Here is an 18,405-nt window from a genome sequence, read left to right as displayed (position 1 = left end):
GGACCGGGCCCCGGCCTTGCGCTGAGAACCTATAGGCAGGGTTCCTCTTCTAACCCAAAACTGATTGGTCGTCGTTTCATACTACAGATGGACAATGACCCAAAACATAAAGCCAAAGCAACCCAGGAGTTTATTAAAGCAAAGAAGTGGAATATTCTTGAATGGCCAAGTCATTCACATGATCTCAACCCAATTGAGCATGCATTTCACTTGTTAAAGACTAAACTTCAGACAGAAAGGCCCACAAACAAACAGCAACTGAAAACCACCGCAGTGAAGGTCTGGCAGAGCATCAAAAAGGAGGAAACACAGCGTCTGGTGATGTCCATAAGTTGTGCACTAGCTATAGTGTGAGCTTTTTGACACTATTCCAAAAAAAACCCTCAGGGGTCAAATGTTGCACACAGCCTCTATAGAGAGTATCCCACATAAAGTCAATTAAAACATAACCTTTAATGAACCATTAAAAGGACATAATACACAAAAACATTACAAAAAAGTGCTCATGTGAACCAGTGCTCAATAAAAAATGGTTTTGTCATGGTCACGCATGGCTGGACATAGCGCCTCCAGCAGGTCGGATTAGATGACACGTGTGACCCTGGATACACCGCCTCCAGTTGGGTGAATTTAAATAATAAAACGTGCAGCTGGATACGCCGCCTCCAACAGGCGAATTTCGGAAATACACGTATGTCTGGAAACCCCGCCTCCAGTAAGGCGAATTTAAACAATAAAAGGGAAAACCTGGGTAACAATAACAATGGTGGCCCTGCGATAGGGAACGGGGATGTGGAAACCTCCTGTACTCCCCTGAGTCAGTGTCTCTACACTCCTAATGTTCCCTAGGCCGGTCCCACGCCAGGCGGCGATCAGGAACCTAAAAACCCTGACTCGCCCTGCACCTAAACCCTTGCTAGTGAAGTGGATGGTTCGAAACTAATCCCACCACTGCACTAAAACACACATAAGGAAAAGAGACAAAACAGGGAAACACCACTTAGCTTTGCTCTGTTGATTACACTCCCAGCAACAGAGCCCACCACCTGCGTGCATCTTTTCTTCCGACCGAATCCAACAATATAGTGCAGCCTGGGAGCAAACAGAGTCCACCACCTGCGTGCAGCTGTCCAGAAACAGAGTCCAGCATATGATTCCAGCTTTCCAGCAAAAGAGTCCAGAATCATGAGTGCAGCTCTCCAGCAACGGAGTCCAGCACCTGAGTGCAGCTTTCCAGCAATGGAGTCCAGCACCTGAGTGCAGTTTCCAGCAAAAGAGTCCAGCAACTGATTGCAGCTCTACACCATAGCTGCCACTCCACCAAGCTTTGCAAGAATTCTTCACTGACACCATAGCTGTCACTCCACCATGCTTTACATGAACTCCTCGCTGACACCATAGCTGCCACTCCACCATGCTTTACACGAACTCCTCGCTGACAGCATAGCTGCCACTCCAGGACTCTGACTGAGCTGTCCTGGACTCTCCTCAGCTCCTTCCTTCACCCAGCATGGTTGGAAAAGACCAACAATGATTACCACACCTGACACTCTTTTATAGAGCAATCACACCTGTTTTATAATTACGTGCACAAAACTAAAGTAACCAAAGTGCAATGACCCTAATGGCCACCAGGAGGAACTTAGAACAAACGACACCAAGTGCAATAATCCTAATGACCACCGGGGGCAAAAACCAAACTTTAGCACACAGCACACAGGAAAAAAAAGGTTACTTGTGCATTTTCTCTGTCATATCCAACCTGGATCATGACAGGTTTGGTCTCACCATTGGTATTAGATATAGCATTCCAGCATCAGGGCGTATCCTGCTGGAGAGACGATCCACTCATGGGGAGCTGAGACATGGGAAAACCAGTGTTAATGTAAAGTATTCCGCTACACTCCCTGTCTTGCCCCAGTGTTACTCCTGTCCTAACAAGGACAGGCCCCAAGTGGATCCTGTAGTGGACACCCCCACTGATAAGGGGAAAAATAGACAGAAGCTCCCTACGCGTTTCTTCCCCAATGGTGGGGATTCATCAGGGGAGTCAAATAGATATAAGGCAGTAGGAAAGGATATATAGAATTAGTGTTATCTGTTAAGTCCACAGGCCCCGCAGTGGCGAGGTGCCTAGCAAACTAGTGTGACTGTCCCTGTCACTACCAAGTGGAGTCCATGAGTTCAAGACTTCAGGCAGTCATTGCCAACAAAGGATTTTCAACCAAGTACTAGAAATGAACATTTTATTTACAATTATTTAATCTGTCCAATTACTTTTGGTCCCTTTAAAAACAGGGTGGCACATGTTAAGGAGCTGAAACTCCTTAACCCTTCATCCAATTTTAATGTGGATACCCTCAAATGAAAGCTGAAAGTCTGAACTTCAACTGCATCTGAATTGTTTTGTTTAAAATTCATTGTGGTAATGTCTAGAACCAAAATTAGAAAAATGTTGTCTCTGTCCAAATATATATGGACCTAACTGTATATGGATACACCTAAATAAAATGGGAATGATGGTTTTCTTGCGTAGGATGTCTTGCATTGAAATCTGGTGCAATGACCCAGGTACTGCGTTCACCAGACATCAGCACAATTTCTATCCACTCCTCAACCTCTGCGACATGTCTTTGGCTGTAAACAAAGAGAAACTTGTAAATAACTCATGAAATAATAAAGTTACGTTAAAACCAAGCACACCATTGTTTTTCTTGTGAAATTCTCAATAAGCTTGATGTGTCACATGACCCTCTTCCCATTGGAAAAAATAAAGTTGGATCCAAAATGGCTAACTTCAAAATTGCTGTCATGGTCACCACCCATCTTGAAAAGTTTCCCCCTCCCATATACTAATGTGCCACCAACAGGAAGTTGATATCACCAACCATTCCCATTTTGTTTAGGTGTATCCATATAAATGGCCCACCCTATACTACAATGCTGCAGTAGTACAATATAAGGGCACTAAGCAAATAAAGTAAAAAAAAAAAAAGGTTTAAAAATGATAAAATTATTAATAGAAAAATTCAAATCTCATCCTTTTCCCTGTTTAAAACATACAGAAGGAAAAAAATAAATAATAATTTGTCTTACCTTGTCCGTATAACCAATCTATCAAACTAGCAAATTAATCAATCCATATGGTAAACACCACAAAGAGAAAAAGAAAAAGAAAGCAATAAAACATTATATGTACCCTAAATTGGTATCAATATGTCAGCTCACCACAAAAAAAAAATAAGCCCTTACACAGCCCTATCGACAAAACTCAAAACGTTACTGGTCTCGGATTATGGCCAAACAAGTGGAAACTATTTTTTTTTTACATTTTTTTTTCTTTACTTAAGTAGAAAAAATAATCAACACAAGTTCGGTATCACCGTAATCGCACTGATCTGGCACATCATGTTTCCAGGTAATTTTTACTTCCCAATAAACACCATAAAAAAACAAAACACTAAAAAATAATGGTGGAACTGCAATTTTTTCACCATTTCATTATACTTTTATTTAATTTTTTCCTATTTTTCAGTACATTTCATTGCAAAATGAATGGTGCCAATCAAACCTACAATTCATCCGGCAAAAATGCAAAAAGTTATGGCTCTTAGAAGAAGGAGAGGGAAAAAAAAATGAAAGTGCAAAAACCATAAAATTTCCTGGTCATTAAAGAGTTCATGAGAAGCCTAACTAGAAGAGGTGCTGATGCGTTGTCGGTGGCACTTGGGCCCTGATTCGCGGGTGGGGCCAAAGCCCCTGTAGCACATATGAAGCCACTGGTATTATAACTGTCACATAGACCCTACTATAGATTTGGCACAAACACAGACTGCCCTTGTGCCATTCCAAGCAGTGCCATGCCTTATGTTTCTTCACATTTCAAATAAGCTTTAATATATTTTGTACTGCTTCAAACCGATAAAATTCTACATCTGATCTTTATTCTCATAGGAAATAAATCATTGCGAGAGATTTGCTTGTGAGCTATTCCCATCTGCCTATAGGCTATGCATGTTCAGCTGAGCGTGCATTTGTTTGGAGAAAAGGGGCAGGAGGAATAGTTGTCAGCCAATGAGCTTTAGGCCGACTACTATTGAAGATGTACAAGTATGACCTTTACTTCTTTTATTTGGGGCAAGATACAAACTCAGCATTAGGCCACGTTCACACGTTCAGTATTTGATGTAGACATTCACTCTCTCTGGTAGCCATTAGGTCTTACGTAGCATTCACACAGGCAATGCAGTTTTGCTCCAAACATGTGCAGTTTTTATTGCTTTCCACTGGTTGCACAGCACCAAAACCAACAAAATCTTAAACATAAATCCCTAGCCTTGTCCAGGCACAAACTAAACGGTATAGACCCTGACCACTTCAGACACCACTGAGCTAGTCCCAGTTTGGTCAAACAAAGCCACTATTGTCCATAGAAACCATTGATACTTACGATTTGGTGTACACGGCCTATGCATACTCTTCTCAAAGAGATTCTGGCTTGTTTCTCTCTTCTACTTCAAGACACATCCAGTCTGGTCAGCCTCACCAGCAGACTGATTTATATGCAGAGATAGCCAGGTGCACTTATTTTATTATTGTGTTTCTTCAGGAACACCGCAGATCTGAACGGGCAGAGCAACAGCGTTTCAGAACTGAAAAGGAGCGGGAGAGACAAGCCAGAATGGCGGTAAGTAAACTACAGTTTAACTGGTAACCGTTGTTCTAAGTTTTATCTCATAAATCAATAATGCACATGAAAATAAGCAACTTTGTAACATATCTTATCAGAAAAATCTGCTTCTTTCTCCTCCTGGACTGATCTTTCTCAATTCAGTGGCAAAAATCTCTCTTCAGTAGATAGATGTTCCCATTATTGAGATAGGAGATGGCAGTTAGTGCTTATAAAGGTCTATGAAGAAGTGAAGGGGAGGAGCTAGATGCAGTTACATTTTGCCGTAGAACTTTATGAACACCAACTGTCATCTGTTATCTAAGTATTGTGAAGATCTGTCTTCGCCAAAGACAGATTTTATCCGTGAATTGAGAATTGTGAGATTGAATAATCAGTCCAGAAGGAGAAAGAAGCGGATTTCTCTGATAAGATAAATTACAATGTTTTTTATTTTCATCTGTACTACTGATTTCTGAAAGAAAAATGAAAATAGTGGTTTCTCTTTATCTATAACTGGTGTTATTATAAAAGTTGAGGCAATGCTGACAGCAACCAAATAGATCGAGGAGGTGATTGGTCAACGTAGAATGTTGTGACTTTGGCCAATCAATCTTTCAATATTTCACTACATTAAAACAAGCAGAAGTATTATGTATCGCGTGTGCAGCTTGAATGCCATCATCCTTTTCATGATGAGTAGTGCTCACCAGTAGTGATCAGGATCAGGCAGTTTTACTTCTGGGATTCGAGGTCCGTGACCTGTTCTTTTTTCTCATGGGTTCTGTCCCCGTTTTAGCTACAGCAAAGTAGTTAAAAGCACGATCTTTCCAAAGCCTAAGGCAATCTGACTGTGAAAAGGTAACATTTGGACATGAGCCATATTTCTCCATTTCCTATAGTGTCACTCACTATTGCAGAGGTTTAAGGGGAATCTGTCACCCCATTTTGCGAGTATCAGCTGCCGGCATCTGTAATGCTGTAGATAAGCCTGAAATATAAGAAAAAGGAGTTATATTATACTCACCGGGGACGGTCCGTTCGTGGTCCGATGGGTGTTGCGGTCCTTTGTCTCCCTTCTTCTAACAGTGACGTCTTCTTCTTTGCTGCCTGACGTGGCTCCTGTTGAGGGCAGAGCAGAATATTGCTGTGTGCAGGCGCCGGACCTCTCCCGGTGCCTGCGCACTGCAGGACTCTGCTCTGCCCTCAACAGGGCGGAGCAGTGCACCTTCACAGGAGCCACGACAGGCAGCAAAGAAGAAGACGTCACCGTTAGAAGATGGGAGGCGCTGGACGGGACAGCGACACCCATCAGACCGGAGGGAACACCAGGGTGAGTATAATATAAGTCTTTTTTCTTATATTCAGGTTACATTGGGGGCTTATCTACAGCATTACAGAATGCTGTATATACAGTTGTGGCCAAAAGTATTGACACCCTGCAATTTTGTCAGATAATACTCAGTTTCTTCCTGAAAATGATTGCAAACACAAATTCTTTGGTATTATTATCTTCATTTAATTTGTCTTAAATGAAAAAACACAAAAGAGAATGAAGCAAAAAGCAAAACATTGATCATTTCACACAAAACTCCAAAAATGGGCCAGACAAAAGTATTGGCACCCTCAGCCTAATACTTGGTTGCACAACCTTTAGCCAAAATAACTGTGACCAACCACTTCCGGTAGCCATCAATGAGTTTCTTACAATGCTCTGCTGGAATTTTAGACCATTCTTCTTTGGCAAACTGCTCCAGGTCCCTGATATTAGAAGGGTGCCTTCTCCAAACTGCCATTTTTAGATCTCTCCATAGGTGTTCTATGGGATTCAGGTCTGGACTCATTGCTGGCCACCTTAGAAGTCTCCAGTGCTTTCTCTCAAACCATTTTCTAGTACTTTTTGAAGTGTGTTTTGGGTCATTGTCCTGCTGGAAGACCCATGACCTCTGAGGGAGACCCAGCTTTCTCACACTGGGCCCTACATTATGCTGCAAAATTTGTTGGTAGTCTTCAGACTTCATAATGCCATGCACACGGTCAAGCAGTCCAGTGCCAGAGGCAGAAAAGCAACCCCAAAACATCAGGGAACCTCCGCCATGTTTGACTGTAGGGACCGTGTTTTTTTCTTTGAATGCCTCTTTTTTCTCCTGTAAACTCTATGTTGATGCCTTTGCCCAAAAAGCTCTACTTTTGTCTCATCTGACCAGAGAACATTCTTCCAAAACGTTTTAGGCTTTTTCAGGTAAGTTTTGGCAAACTCCAGCCTGGCTTTTTTATGTCTCGGGGTAAGAAGTGGGGTCTTCCTGGGTCTCCTACCATACAGTCCCTTTTCATTCAGACACCGACGGATAGTACGGGTTGACACTGTTGTACCCTCAGACTGCAGGGCAGCTTGAACTTGTTTGGATGTTAGTCGAGGTTCTTTATCCAACATCCGCACAATCTTGCGTTGAAATCTCTTGTCAATTTTTCTTTTCTGTCCACATCTAGGGAGGTTAGCCACAGTGCCATGGGCTTTAAACTTCTTGATGACACTGCGCACGGTTGACACAGGAACATTCAGGTCTTTGGAGATGGACTTGTAGCCTTGAGATTGCTCATGCTTCCTCACAATTTGGTTTCTCAAGTCCTCAGACAGTTCTTTGGTCTTCTTTCTTTTCTCCATGCTCAATGTGGTACACACAAGGACACAGGACAGAGGTTGAGTAAACTTTATTCCATGTAAACTGGCTGCAAGTGTGATTTAGTTATTGCCAACACCTGTTAGGTGCCTTAGGTGCCACAGGTAAGTTACAGGTGCTGTTAATTACACAAATTAGAGAAGCATTACATCATTTTTCGAACAGTGTCAATACTTTTGTCCACCCTCTTTTTTATGTTTGGTGTGGAATTATAACCAATTTGGCTTTAGGACAATTCTTTTTGTGTTTTTTCATTTAAGACAAATTAAATGAAGATAATAATACCAAAGAATTTGTGTTTGCAATCATTTTCAGGAAGAAACTGAGTATTATCTGACAGAATTGCAGGGGTGTCAATACTTTTGGCCACAACTGTAAGCCCCAGATGTTGGTGCCGGCAGCTGATACTCGAAAAATAGGGTGACAGATTCCCTTTAATCTTGTGGACAAATCTTAAAGAGTGTTCCATTTTTGGTGAACCATGTCTGACTGAAGTTTTTAAAGCAAACTCTGCTTAACTCCACCTCCCCAAGTCCAACACTGAGTCTCTGTCGCGGCTCCTGGTGTCTGTTTTTGCCTGCGGCGATGTGGTCACTCATTCAATAAGTGAGCTTAGTGGCTTTGAGTGGCTCATGCCGTCAACTCAAGCAGAGCCACTGAGCTCAGGTATTGGCTGCAGCGCTATCTGAGTGACATTGGCGCTGCAGACAGTAACAGACATGGGAAAAAGCTGCGCAGTCTTATGGCTGGACCAGGAGAGGGTGAGTATAAAATCATTTAAAGTTTTTAAACAAACTGCAGTGGACGGGCAGGGGTTTTCAAAAACTGGAAAACTCCTTGAATTGAAGAACAAAGTATGTTCTCCACTATGACTGAGTAGCAAGGAAATCAGGGCATGAGCCCTTAGGGTGGGATCGCCAGGGAATTAATTCTTCCTCTGTTACTCACTGGTCTGTATATATCCAGAGCTGGTCTAGAAAGTAAATTTACCACTTTTCCTGGGTTGCATTATGGTAGGATAGGATTCATACTTTTCATTTTGATCAGGTCCCTTTTTTATTTCAGTTGCACAAAGACTCGGTTTAATGAGATCATTTTTTTTAAATTGTGTAATAAAGTTTTTGCAAATATTCACAATGGAAATGTGGTTCTACATAGGAAGAAAAAATGAGAAAAGAAGAGGAGGAGGCTAAAAAACGTGCTGAAGATGATGCCAAGAAGAAAAAAGTTCTCTCCAACATGGGAGCCCAGTTTGGGGGTTATCTCATGAAGGTAAGTCATCATTGTGGCCATGTATATTTTTTAATATAGTGTGCCCCCCTGAAAGATCTTTCACATATGGATCACGTGTAGATTTTTGTCAGTAAGCCACCTAATTTTTCTTTCTTAGGCGGAGCAGAAAAGAGGGAAGAGACAGACTGGTCGTGAAATGAAGAGAAAGATTCTAGCGGAGCGGCACAAACCTTTGTGCATTGAGAACATGAATGAAAACCAACTAAGGTACAGTTGCAGATAGGAATCGAGAACATGAATTAAAACCAGCTAAGGTACAGTCGCAGATAGGAATCGAGAATATGAATGAAAACCAGCTAAGGTACAGTCACAGATAGGAATAGAGAATATGAATGAAAACCAGCTAAGGTACAGTCGCAGATAGGAATCGAGAACATGACTGAAAACTAGCTACGGTACAGTTGCAGATAGGAATCGAGAATATGAATGAAAACCAGCTACGGTACAGTCACAGATAGGAATAGAGAATATGAATGAAAACCAGCTAAGGTACAGTTGCAGATAGGATCAAGGCAAAATTAAGTATAAATCTGTGTCATATCAGTTTGTGCCACACAGTCACGGATGTATATAGTGATATATCGGTTCTAAAATCATAATTGACCCTATAGGATATTGTAAAAAGTTTGCACTAATGGAGTTGGTGTAATAAGTTGGTTGCAAAAATCTATGTATCATTTACGGGTCCAATGCTGAATCTCCGCTGCTGCTCCCACTGTCTATTAATGTTTGCAGTGCTGATGTCACGTCAACAGCGCTGCAGACAATAACTGAGCTCAGTGGCACTGAGCAGCCCTTGGTGTCAACTAGAAAACCGCCTTTCCAAATACTCTCCATGAGAGATTTACTACTATTTTTCTGCTGCAGAGTCTCTGTAAGGGTATGTTTCCACGAGGCGTGTTCCGAGCACTTTGGACGCAGCGGACACCCGCCATGTCCAAAGCGCTGCCGGCTTTTGTACACGCGGTGATTCCACATGTGTTCATTGAACACATGCGGAATCACCGCATCCTATACATAGAACAGTGCTATTTATCTTGGGAGACTGAGGGTCTCTGCAAGATAAATAGACATGCTGCGGTCTATAAAGATGCGCTACATGTGCATATACGCAGGTCTGGCACCTGCGTCTTTGTACGCATAGTGGATATGGGATTTAATAAAATCCCCTCCACTATGCTGTAACATCTGGATGCTGCGGATTGGACGCTACGGCTGTACGCACCGTCCAATCCACAGCAAATACGCCACGTGGAAACATACCCTTAGGGTAAGTTCACACTGGGTGTTTTTGCTTCGCTTTTTTTCTGTAACAAAACCTGATTTCTTGGCAGGAAAGAAGCTGCGACAAAAACGCATGTATGGGTGAGTTTTTGTTTGTGCTTTTGTTGAGGTTTGGTGCATTTTTTGGGCTAACTTGTATCTCTTTGTGCATACTGATAAAGTTGAGTGCCCCTCAGAGGAAAAAAAAATGCTTCCAGTAAAACCATACCTCTAGATCCTTTAAAAAGCTGGCAATTCATATGTGGCATACAGTAAAATCACACTGACAGGTTAGCATAGAATAGATAGAATAGATATATACACATACTGTAGAATACATAGATATAAAGATGTCAGTGACACACACATATATAGCTCTGGCAAAATTTAAGAGACCACTTCCAAATGTTCAGTTTGTCTGATTTTTCTCTTTATAGGTATATTTTTGAGTAAAATGTAAATTGTTCTTTTAGTCTATAAACTTCTGACAGCATGTCTCCGAATTTCCAAGCAATACATTTTGTTTTGTTTTTTTTCTGAAAAGGAGAAATGATCAAAATTAAAAAAAAGTGCTTTCAGACCTCAAATAATGCAAAGAAAACAAGTTCCTAATAATTTAGAAACAACAATGCTAATGTTTTAACTCAGGAAGAGTGCAGAAATCAATATTTTCTGGAATAACCATGATTTCTAAAAACAGCTTTCATGCATCTTGGCATGCTTTCCACCAGTCTTTCACACTGCTTTTGGCGCAAAAATGTAAGCAGTTCTTTGTTTGAGGGCTTGTGAATATCTATCATCCTCTTGATTACATTCCAGAAGTTTTCAATCTGGTTCAGGTCTGGAGAATGCCCATAACAGGGTTTTGATGTGGTGGTCTCTTAATTTTTGCCAGAGCTGTAGGTATATATATTACACAGCTAGATAGATAGATGGAAGAAAAGCTGGCAATTCATGAGCCGCATGGTGTAAAATCACTGTAGGAGCCAATAGGATAAAAGAGATGGATTACACACAGAAAATTCTTATAGAATAGGTAGATATATAGATATCTTAACAAATCCAATTAGTACAGTGTGTGTGCAAATTATTGTACATGTATTTAATTAATAAAAGATTATTTTTCTGAAAAAAATGGCTTGGGCTCCCGCGTAATTTTCTTATCCAGCAGAGAGAAAGCCGACGGCTGGGGGCAGATGTTTATAGCCTGGGAAGGGGGTAATACCCATGGAGCTTCCCAGACTGTTAATATCAGCTCACAACTGTATACTTAGCCTTTTACTGGTTATTAAAATGGGGGACCCCCCCAAAAAGTGACATAGTGCCCCCCCTATTTTTGATAACCAGCTGCAGGCTGATATTAATAGCCTAGGAAGATGCCATGGATACCCCCCAGGATAAAAATATCAGCTCTCAGCAGCCCTAGAAAAGGCGCATCTATAAGATGAGACAATTCTGGCACTTAGCCTCGCTCTTCCCACTTGCCCTGTAGCGGTGGCAAGTGGGGTTCATATTTGTGGGCTTGATGTCACCTTTGTATTGTCAGGTGACATCAAGCCCCGAGGTTAATAATGGAGAGGCGTCAATAAGATGCCCTCATTACTAACCCCATAGTCACATTGTATATAAACACACACATCAAGAATAAAGTGCTTTAATTGAAAAAATTACACAGACTCCTTTAATAATCTTAATTAAACCATACTTACAAACTCGCCTAAGTGCACCGAAGCCCTTGTTCTCCTGTAATAAGCCAAAAATAATAAAACAACAATATCCCTCACCTCTCCGTCGTTCTGTCCCATGCCATAATCCATGTGTGGGGGAGAAATAGTTTTCAACCTGGACGGTGACAAGAAGGTTTCAGCGCTAGCACATGGACACCAGCACGGGTAATGGCTGAAACATTCTGTTAACTATTGACTTCCCTCTCCCCTCCCTCTTGGGTTAGATATGGACACACCTTGTTATAATATAACCATCGCTACATTTGGCTATATATGTGGGGGTTTAGAAGGTGGAGGAGGGACTTGATCCCATGATACTTTTCCCATTCATTTGGGCTATTAATGCTACTGTCCTTTTAGGATGCATTATACAATTTTTTGGATGTATATGTGAGGCCTTCAGGGTAATACGTTGGCCTTACCCTGGTGTTTTGGTGCTCATTTTGCAGCACGTCTTTCATTCCAAACTTTGGTGCATTCTGACCTGTGTCAAATTGCTTTGTCTTTGTTTGTAATACTTTGTGATAACTTTTAAATGATTTTTTGCATCAATAAAAGCAAGTTTTATATTGACTTGTTGTCATGTTCATGGACTTTTGGCTCCGTTTTTTGTGTTTTCTAGTTATTAGGGAGCTCCATAGGGAATTTTCCCCTTAGTATCCTGATGATATACCAGGACTCATTGCCACAAAGAATATGTGTTCTGCACTTGAGATCAAGTTATTCAAAGCACAAAATCCTGATGACAAAAAAAAACAATGTGTGTGCATGAGATTTCTGCGTTGCTGGTACTGTAAAAAGCAGCTGAAAATTAGCATTAAAAAAACGCAGCAAAAATGCCCAGTGTGAACTTACCCTAACTCCTTTATAAAGCTGAGCGCTCTGCAAAAAACATACAGATTTGTCAGAGCTCCTGGTCCTGATGGTTTTCTCTGCTCCTCCCTTTCTTTTCTCAGTGTTACAGTTAACCAGAGGGAGGGGGTTGTACATGAACCTAATCGACTAAAGCAAGCAAACAGCAGCATCCTGGATAGACACCAAGCTCAAATCCAGCCTACATTACTGGGAGGGAAATTCAAAGCTCACCTCCAGCATGTATTACAGGGAGGGACACTCTTACAGGATAAAAGTCTAACACATGGATCATGCTGCAAAATGCATATCAGAGAGTCTAAAAATGAATAAAGGAAAACACAATGAAAAGTATTGCAATTTTATTAACTAAAGGAAATCATTAAAATAAGTGAAAATCATTTTTTCTATGTCAAAGGTTTTCATGGCCTTTATAGGGAACCTGTCGAATGATTCATGCTGTCCAAGCAGCATGATCGTAGCCATATATAGTATTTTTGAAACACTGCGGTGTTTCAGAGACAATATACTTTGAAGATCTGACTATCACTGGAAAATATACCTTGAAGACTAGTCCAGCTCTGCAACTGGCTGGCTCTTCCCAACGCTGCTAGAGACAGATCTCTCCCCGTCCATCACCCGCAGCAGCGGTGGGAATAGCCGGCCTGGGGGCAGAGCCTGGACTAGTCTTATCTCCGGCAATGGTTCAAGGCTGGACCTTCAAAGTATTCTTTCTTCAAAACTTATATGGAAACCTGCCGCTATAGAAATCCCTAATAATAATGGGTCAATGTGTCATTTATTGTCAACAGGGAGAAAGCTAAAGAGCTCACAGACTGGATGCATCAGCTGGAGTCCGAAAAGTTTGATCTCATGGAGAAAATGAAAACGCAAAAATATGAGGTATTGTATAGAGGCGACACATGCAGAACACATATACAGGTATGTCTCTATATAATTCTACAATTCTCACTACTTTTCTTTTAGATTAATGTCCTATACAACCGTATAAGCCACGCACAGAAATTGTAAGTATCTACTTCCCTGGAATTTTACACAAATTGATCGCATTTGAAAAATAGTCAAATTATAAATACCTATATTTAAAAAAAATATTGTTGTGTAAAATGTATTTGAAAATTAGGTGACACCCTACTGTGAAACTCTCTGTTCACTGCCTGTTGTTAAGTGTAATCCATCTCTAGCTGCAAAGACACCAAACGGACAGCAGGAGGTGGGGACGGGGCTTTGACTCTGCCCCGGCTGTCATACTGTTGGGCTTTAAAAGGGATGTACCAAATAAAGAAAACCACTAATTACCAGTACCTGCAAACTTACTGGTAATTAGCAGGTAAATGGTGTTTAAATGATGAGAATCCAAATTTGCCAATAAGATGCTGCTTTACTGGAGCAGCAGCTACAGGGAGAAAATGATGCTATATTCTTCCTGCAGTTGCTCACTTGCAGTCTTTGGGGCAGCAACCACTCTCCTCCATTACATTCCACCATACAGAATTTTCATTTTAAGGGTGATACAAGAATCTACCTAAACACAAATAAACAGCAGTAATAAATAATGTAGCATGTTATAAGTGCAGAGATGCAATGTAATAAAGAAGTGGACATTGTGCAAAGTTTACAGCCCCCAAAACTGCGGCAATTTGCATGGGACTTGGGAATTCCTGCATTTTATCAATATGAAACCAAACTGATAAGATGTTGACCAATACAGGATCCTGAGGCCAAAGAACACGACCACGGTCTTATCACGATGTTCCATGTCAGTAGATCTGCCCTATAATTACTGACATATGTGAATGTTGTTCTCTACTACACACCGGGGTGGATGCTGCGACCATCTGATATTATATGTGAGGAATATAGATATTATTATTTGTGAACTTACTCATTTATTGGTGCTGTTGTTAGCAGCTACAAAAGACAGGAGAATATTTTTATGGATGAATGTCATCTACTTTTCACCTTGCATTTATACCCCTATTAACGTTCTCTGATTGTCAATCAACTCACAGGTTTTTCTTTTTCTATATAATTTAAGATAACCTTTCACATGTTAAAAAAATGGAGTTAAATTCTTTGTAAAAATGCATGCGCTCTCCTGATTCTGTCACTTTTTTCCATTTTGTTGTGCATTTTTCCACTGCAGAGATATTCACATTTGTTGCTGTTGAACCGCAGTATGTGAAATCTCTGCTTGTAGAGTAACAGGACGTTTCTTCAGAGTTTTCTTTGATTGCATAGGCTTTCATCTCTCCCTCCTTCAGACACTGCCAATCACAGCTCGGCAGCATCTCAAAGATGTGATTGGTAACATTTGAGAGGGAGGGGTGAAAACACACCCCCCCAGAGAAGACTCTGAAGAAACGCCCAGTTGCACTACCAGCAGAGATGTCATATACTGCACTCCAGAAGCAACAAATGTGAAAATCTCTACAATGGAGCAATGCAGAGCAAAACGGGAAAGAGCAGCAGAATCAGGGGAGCTCAGGGATTTTTACAAGGAATTTAACTAAATTTTATTTTTGCAAATTACATTTTTTATTGACATTTAAAAGAAAACACTTAGATAGCTTGTTCAGTCAACATCTCTCTCTTGTAGGGATTCAACTCGCTCAGGAGCAAAGGGAGACAATCAGGAGGCACGTTCCTTTAAAAGTTCATAGGGTTTATTGCTCCATAACCCATAAACCAGCACATAACATAAGGAATAGCCTTTAGCTCAGGCGAAAGCAAGCATAAACGTCCATTACTTCAGGCTCAGTCCTGGAGCCTCAGCAAAACATAGGAGGCTCATCCCTCCTCACATACAGTCAATATACATAGGCTTCCCTGGGTCAGCAGCCTCAGCACATGGTCTTCAGGAAGGTAGCACACCTTCCTCTACCTAGGCCTGCCGGGACCTTCCACATGGCCCAATCAGATCCATGCACTCTCTCTCATGTGACCGGACCTCAGGTACCTTATATGGTCCATAACCACACCCACAGGTGATCACATGGCTATGACCTCACTAAAGGCCCTATTACACACAGCCACACATATACTTTATTATGACACTCTTAAACACACCCCTGGGTGGGTTTGTAGGTAACCAGGCCCGCCCATCTCTGTAGTTACCTGGAGACTTCTCCCTTATACATTGAAGCAACACCTCAGCAGTATCATTGCTGAACAACACATAAGTCTCCATCCCAAAGCCACCCACTTTGGGATACATAACGGCCATTCTGTATTCTGCCATTCATCCTTTCTCCTGGGACATCCACACAGCGCCCCCTAGCGGACTCAGTGGTTACTACACCACACTCTATATCCCCACACACATGCACGCTCATCTGATCATTGATATGTTTTTAATAGGGAGGGGGGAATCATTAAATCTGCCTGATCGTTTTTACTCCTTAAGCATCATCTGTCTCACTAGAATTGGAAGGCCCCCATACATATTAGATGCCATGGAAATCTTCCGGATCAGCCAAATTTTATCTAATCTGCACGGAACCATAACTATGTGTTGATCCAGAAATTGGTAACCCCATAAAGAACATAGGCTACAGTCAATATATATCTTAAATCTTGTTTTTTTTTAAAGGGGTTTTCTTCTTTTAGAAATGTTTTTTTTCTATAGGCACAGTTCATTGTTAAAATCAAACAAAGAGCGCTGTGCCTCCCAGGGTCTAGCACTGTGTTTGCCTTGATCTCTATAGTTTGACTGCAGCGGTGCCATCACATCAACAGCACTACAGCCAATAATTTTTTCTTGTTCTTTTTCTCTTAGCAAAAAAGGAGCCGGAAAAGGCCGTGTAGGTGGTCGCTGGAAGTAAAGGTCCAATATATCGATTGTGCTCAACGCTGGAAGTTATCATATTCAGGAATACATCCTGTGCTCTAGATTTCATGTTCTGTCTGTAGAAGACGATCATCTGAGCAAAATGTAACCCGTATGATGGGAGCCAAATGCATTGTCAGCAACTGTCTGCAGACTTCTATATACTTTCAGGCCAATAACTATAGAAATGTCCCTTGCTGAATAAAATAACCATGCAAAAAACATCTGTCTGATTTCTTAAGTTTGCACGTCTAAAAAAAAAATGTATCTCCTATTTATGGTTTACCACAATGATCGGAGAAACGGAAGAGTGATTTATGGTAGTCGTGGTCGTCCTACTCACTGATGGGTCAGATGAAGTTGCCAAATCATTGCAGGAGCTGAAATTCAATTCACTTTTTGTGGTGAAGGACCACAGGGTCGTTATAAGGTTGAACAACGTGGGAAATTGGACTAGACCTCAAATTCCAAACTCTGTAGGACAGGAGCCCAGGAGCAAAGTGAGTGATGTGAGAACATAAATAGCATGGTATGGGTAAGTATAATATTTGCAAACATTTAATATGAGAAATTTAAGAAAAATCAGTGAGATATGCATGGCTTTACTGAGTAGTCATGATACAGGTAAATTCCTTTCCTGATGAAAATCCTTGGCTTTTCCAGTGAGCAATCAACAAGCTTAGGTGTTCTGAACCACAAGCAGATGAGTTCAGATGAGTCAAAAGCGACCTGAAGTTCAGCTTCTTACACTTTCTTTTCCTTTCTTGGAAGCCATTCCGTGCCTCCTCTATGCTCTACTCACATCCGCGAATCACCGTTGTAATAATCATGTATTAGGAACATTCTATGTCACTTTGGATAAGAACTCATAAAAAGGTGCACATTGGGAGGATAAATGGTGTACTCAGCTAGCTCCACCACAATCAGAAGGGTCAGGTGATTGTGCTATAACAAGCATAGAGGCTTTAGATATCCTTCTATCATTTGCAAAAGCACAACAGTGCAACCAGAAAGAATGTGTTTTTTGTGATCTGGGTCATTTTTGAAATCGTTAATATCTTAGAAAACTCCTTATATGACAAGTCCTCCAACTAAGAGAAAACCCCTCCTTGTATGACTAGTTCTTCAACTAAAAGAAAACTCCTCCTTATATGACTAGCCCCCTAACTAAGAGAAAACCCTTCCTTAAATGACTAGTCCTGTAAGAGAAAACTCCTACCTATAACTGGTCCCCCAGCTAAGAGAAAACCCCTCCTTATATGACTAGCCCCCAACTAAGAGAAAACCCCTCCTTATATGACTAGCCCCCAACTAAGAGAAAACCCCTCCTTATATGACTTGTCCCCAACTAAGAGAAAACCCCTCCTCATATAACTAGTCCTCCAACTAAGAGAGAACTCCTCCATATATGACTAGTCCTCCAAGTAAGAGAAAACCCCTCCTCATATAACTAGTCCTTCAACTAAGAGAAAACCCTTCCTTGCATGAATCGTCCTGTAAGAGAAAACTCCTACTTATGACTAGTCCCCAACTAAGAGAAAACCCCTCCTTATATGACTAGCCCCCAACTAAGAGAAAACCTCTCCTTATATGACTAGCCCCCAACTAAGAGAAAACCCTTCCTTATATGACTAGTCCTGTAAGAGAAAACTCCTACTTATGACTAGTCCCCCAACTAAGAGAAAACTCCTCCTTATATGATTAGTCTCCAACTAAGAGAAAACTCCTCCTTCTATGACTATCCTCAAACTAAGAGAATGCTCCTCCTTATATGACTAACCCCCGACTAAGAGAAAACCCCTTCTTATATGACTAGTACTACAACTAAGAGAAAATCCCTCCTTATATGACTAGTCCTCCAACTAAGAGAAAACTCCTCCTCATATGAGTAGTCCTCCAACTAAGAGAAAACTCCTCTATATTACTAGTCCTCCAACTAAGAGAAAACCCTTCCTAATATGACTAGTCCTCCAACTAAGAGGAAACTCCTCCTTAAATGACTAGTTCTTCAACTAAGAGAAGACCCCTCCTTATATGACTAGCCCCGCAAATAAGAGAAAACCCTTCCTT

General features: G+C 41.2%; 1 protein-coding gene across 2 annotated transcripts in view; it reads left to right on the top strand.

Moving 5' to 3' along the window:
- Positions 1-16,557, top strand: part of TNNT1 (troponin T1, slow skeletal type) — a 55,807-nt gene extending 39,250 nt beyond the window's left edge. For both annotated transcript variants that reach the window (XM_073569896.1, XM_073569897.1), the window contains exons 5-10: positions 4,610-4,687; positions 8,509-8,622; positions 8,741-8,850; positions 13,298-13,388; positions 13,473-13,513; positions 16,285-16,557. In XM_073569896.1, the coding sequence (XP_073425997.1) occupies positions 4,610-4,687; positions 8,509-8,622; positions 8,741-8,850; positions 13,298-13,388; positions 13,473-13,513; positions 16,285-16,330 (480 nt within the window). In that variant the 3' untranslated portion in view covers positions 16,331-16,557. The remainder of the gene's footprint in view (positions 1-4,609; positions 4,688-8,508; positions 8,623-8,740; positions 8,851-13,297; positions 13,389-13,472; positions 13,514-16,284) is intronic.
- The last annotated feature ends 1,848 nt before the right edge of the window (positions 16,558-18,405 follow it).

This window comes from Dendrobates tinctorius, unplaced genomic scaffold (assembly GCF_039654945.1).
Source record: "Dendrobates tinctorius isolate UK_male_01 unplaced genomic scaffold, ASM3965494v1 ptg000028l, whole genome shotgun sequence".
Classification (NCBI taxonomy): domain Eukaryota; kingdom Metazoa; phylum Chordata; class Amphibia; order Anura; family Dendrobatidae; genus Dendrobates; species Dendrobates tinctorius.
Note: the sequence above shows the minus strand (reverse complement) of the source record. Positions and strands in the feature narration are given on the sequence as shown.